Here is a 3183-nt window from a genome sequence, read left to right on the forward strand (position 1 = left end):
GGGTGAGGAAACCAACGCTTTGCGTGGGTGCTTTGCTGGGTCGCGTGCATATGTCTGTCGTCGTCGTTATTGCTGTTTGTGTTCTTGTTCTTGTTCTTGTTCTTGCAGTAATACAAGTTTCTATGCATAAAATCCCTTTGTCATGGAACTGCTTTATAAGTATTTAGAAATGTGTTAAATACTCTACAATAAAGATACATTTGATTTATCATGGTATGGGTCAATTTATTATGTCCACGACAGTGCAAGTAGTCCAACATTGGCAAGTATTTGTCTGTGCAGAAAGTAATACCAGGGTATTTATGTGCAATTACTACGTTACTTTTTATATTTCTTAGGGTAACTACTCCTCGCTCTACCGAGTAGTTGGGTGCCACGGAGATGAATAAAACCGCCTGCCGGCAGTTGGGACAAGAGGAATAGTGGTATTCCGGTATGGAAGGGGTTAATCAAAATGGACTTTGGTACTTTGACTACAGAGAGGGTACAGCGGAAACGAAAGTCATTGTGTAGCCACCGGAAACTGGTCATTAGTAAAGTTAAAGAGAGGACTCTTTTTTTTTTTCCGTACGAGATTTTTTTTATCTTTTTTTTTTATATCTTTAAGGCTATCGACCCATATTCCAGAAATTTAGTAGTACAGGGCAGGATAGGTAAGATGGGGGGAGAGGGGTGAGGGGGGATTTGGAGGGTTAGTGTAAGGAAAGAATGAAATTGAAGGAAGTCTGAGCTATGATAGGTGTGGGGCAGACCCACTTGCTCGGTTATTTTTGACTTGTGTTGTTTTTCCAGAAAGTAAGTAAAGGGCAGGATAGATAAGATGGGGGAGAGGGGGGAGGGGAATTTGGAGGGCTAGTGTAAGGAAAGAATGAAATGGAAGGAAGTTAGAGTTATGATAGGTGTGGGGCAGACCCACTTGCTCGGTTATATATTCCAGAAAGTAGTAAGTAAAGGGCAGGATAGATAAGATGGGGAAGAGGGGGGGGAGGGGGGATTTGGAAGGTCAGTGCAAGGAAAGAACGAAATGGAAGGAAGTTAGAGTTTTGATAGGTGTGGGGCAGACCCACTTGCTCGGTTGTATATACATTCCAGAAAGTTAGTTAGTTAGAGGGCAGGATAGATAGGATGGGGGAGAGGGAGGGAGGGGGAATTTGCAGGGTCAGTGCAAGGAAAGAACGAAATGGAAGAAAGTTAGAGTTTTGATAGGTGTGGGGCAGACCCACTTGCTCGGTTGTATATACATTCCAGAAAGTTAGTTAGTTAGAGGGCAGGATAGATAGGATGGGGGAGAGGGAGGGAGGGGGGTATTTGGGGGTTTAGTGTAAGGAAATAATGAAATAGAAGGAAGTTAGAGTTATGATAGGTGTGGGGCATACCCACTTGCTCGGTTATTTTTATAGTCTCGTGGACTTTTGTTTGTTATTATAGATAGATAGAGGGCAGGATAGATAAGATGGGGGAGAGGGCGGAAAGGGGGATTTGGGGATTTAGTGGAAGGAAAGAAGGAAATGGAAGGAAGGTAGAGATGTGATAGGTGTGGGGCAGACCCACTTGCTCGGTTATTTTTATAGTCTCGTGGACTGTTGTGGTTTTTTTTTTGTGTGTTTTTATTAGGAATATATTGACAGTAACTATATATAGAAATCGCTAGAGAAACCGGTGGCAGCATTAATGTATATAATAATTTTGGCAAAAGCCTTTGGTAATAGATAACATTGCTTGTGTAATCACTATAAGTTATTTACAAAAACAGAATATACATGACTTTGACAAATTGTGCCGCGCAAGACTGTCGCTCGTTACAATAGTATAGTGGGAGCCAGAATAAAACCAGTATCATCCGGTACGGAAGGGGTTGAGGTAGTGTGATACCACTATACAAACAAATGGTGCCGGGTACGACCAACTTCGCCGGGCAAAAGTTGTTTTATAGTGTCCATGACCTTGACCCCCAAAATGTTTGACCCTTACCATTCTTCAAAATGATGCAGTTTTCAATTTTATAGTAATGAGAAACAGAATATTTTGGCCTTCTTTATCATTACTATTATATATATTTTTGCGGTGCCCTTGATTTTGATATTGATCTTGATCCAATTACTCACAAAATTCAATGAACTCATCCAACCTTTCCTGAAAATCTCATGTCAATGGATCCAGCCGTTCATATCCAGCCGTTCTTAACAACAACCAAAATCAATCAAAATCGTCCCCTGAGTCAGTCCGGACGAATTATAACGAACACAGAGGTCTAGGTTCGAACCCGGCATGAACGACAACTCTAAGGAGGAGGGTGACAAATGTCAAATTACTCTTGCTTCTTATAATGAGAACCTGAATGACGAACTACGAGAAGCTAAACCTTTATAAGTTTTAGACACCTTGTTGAAATGTCCATACGGAAGTCTAGAATATTGTAACCGAAGTCAAACGAAGAAGCAAAAGCAAGTTGCATCTAAGCCTCCCGCCACCTTAATTCTTCATGTATACTGTACGAGATTCCCACGCCACACGCTATCAAATGGCTAAGATCTTTTTCACCGAAAAGGGAAATTCTAGATCACTCACATTAAACTCAATTTTAATATAGAAACTTGAGATTTTGGTCACTATCTAAGTTTAGTCACTATTTTTGTCACTATCTAGTTTTTGTCACTATCTAGTTTTTGGTCACTATCTGGTTTTAGATATTTCATTCTAGAGAAGATGTTTAGAAACTAGTAAAGAATTGGCGTATGGCGTCAGTTAGGACATACGGTCTTAAATTCCTCAAACTCCAACAAAGGCTACAAAGGCTATCATGCCTAGCCACCGTGTAGGGCGAGTATGGCTGAACTTGTGGGTAAGCAAATGCCAGAGGATTCTTTTCGACTACGGAGGAACTCCAGACCAAAAGGAAGGGTGGACACCGATATAAGGACTCAGGGTTTCTTTCTTCTCCTCCTCCTCTTCTTCCTTTTCCTCCTCCTCCTCCTCCTCCTTCCTCCCCCTCTCTCCTCCTCCTCGTCCTCATCCTCCTCCTCATCCTCCTGTCATCCTCCTTTTCTTCCTTCTCCTCCTCCTCCTTCTATTCACTCTCCTCCTTTCTCATCCTCATCCTCATCCTCATCCTCCTTCTCCTATTCCTTCTCCTCCTATTCCTCCTCTTCCTCCTCTCTCCTTTTCATTTTCGTCCTCCTCCTC

The 3183-nt window shown here is 42.0% G+C and overlaps 1 protein-coding gene across 1 annotated transcript in view; it reads left to right on the forward strand.

Moving 5' to 3' along the window:
- Positions 1 to 454: 454 nt before the first annotated feature.
- Positions 455 to 3183, forward strand: part of LOC143018725 (uncharacterized) — a 20258-nt gene continuing 17529 nt past the window's right edge. The window contains exons 1-2 of the mRNA XM_076174308.1: positions 455 to 484; positions 793 to 795. Coding sequence (XP_076030423.1) covers positions 455 to 484; positions 793 to 795 — 33 coding nt within the window. The remainder of the gene's footprint in view (positions 485 to 792; positions 796 to 3183) is intronic.

Source organism: Oratosquilla oratoria, chromosome 35 (genome assembly GCF_046742065.1).
Source record: "Oratosquilla oratoria isolate Oo_2021 chromosome 35, ASM4674206v1, whole genome shotgun sequence".
NCBI lineage: Eukaryota > Metazoa > Arthropoda > Malacostraca > Stomatopoda > Squillidae > Oratosquilla > Oratosquilla oratoria.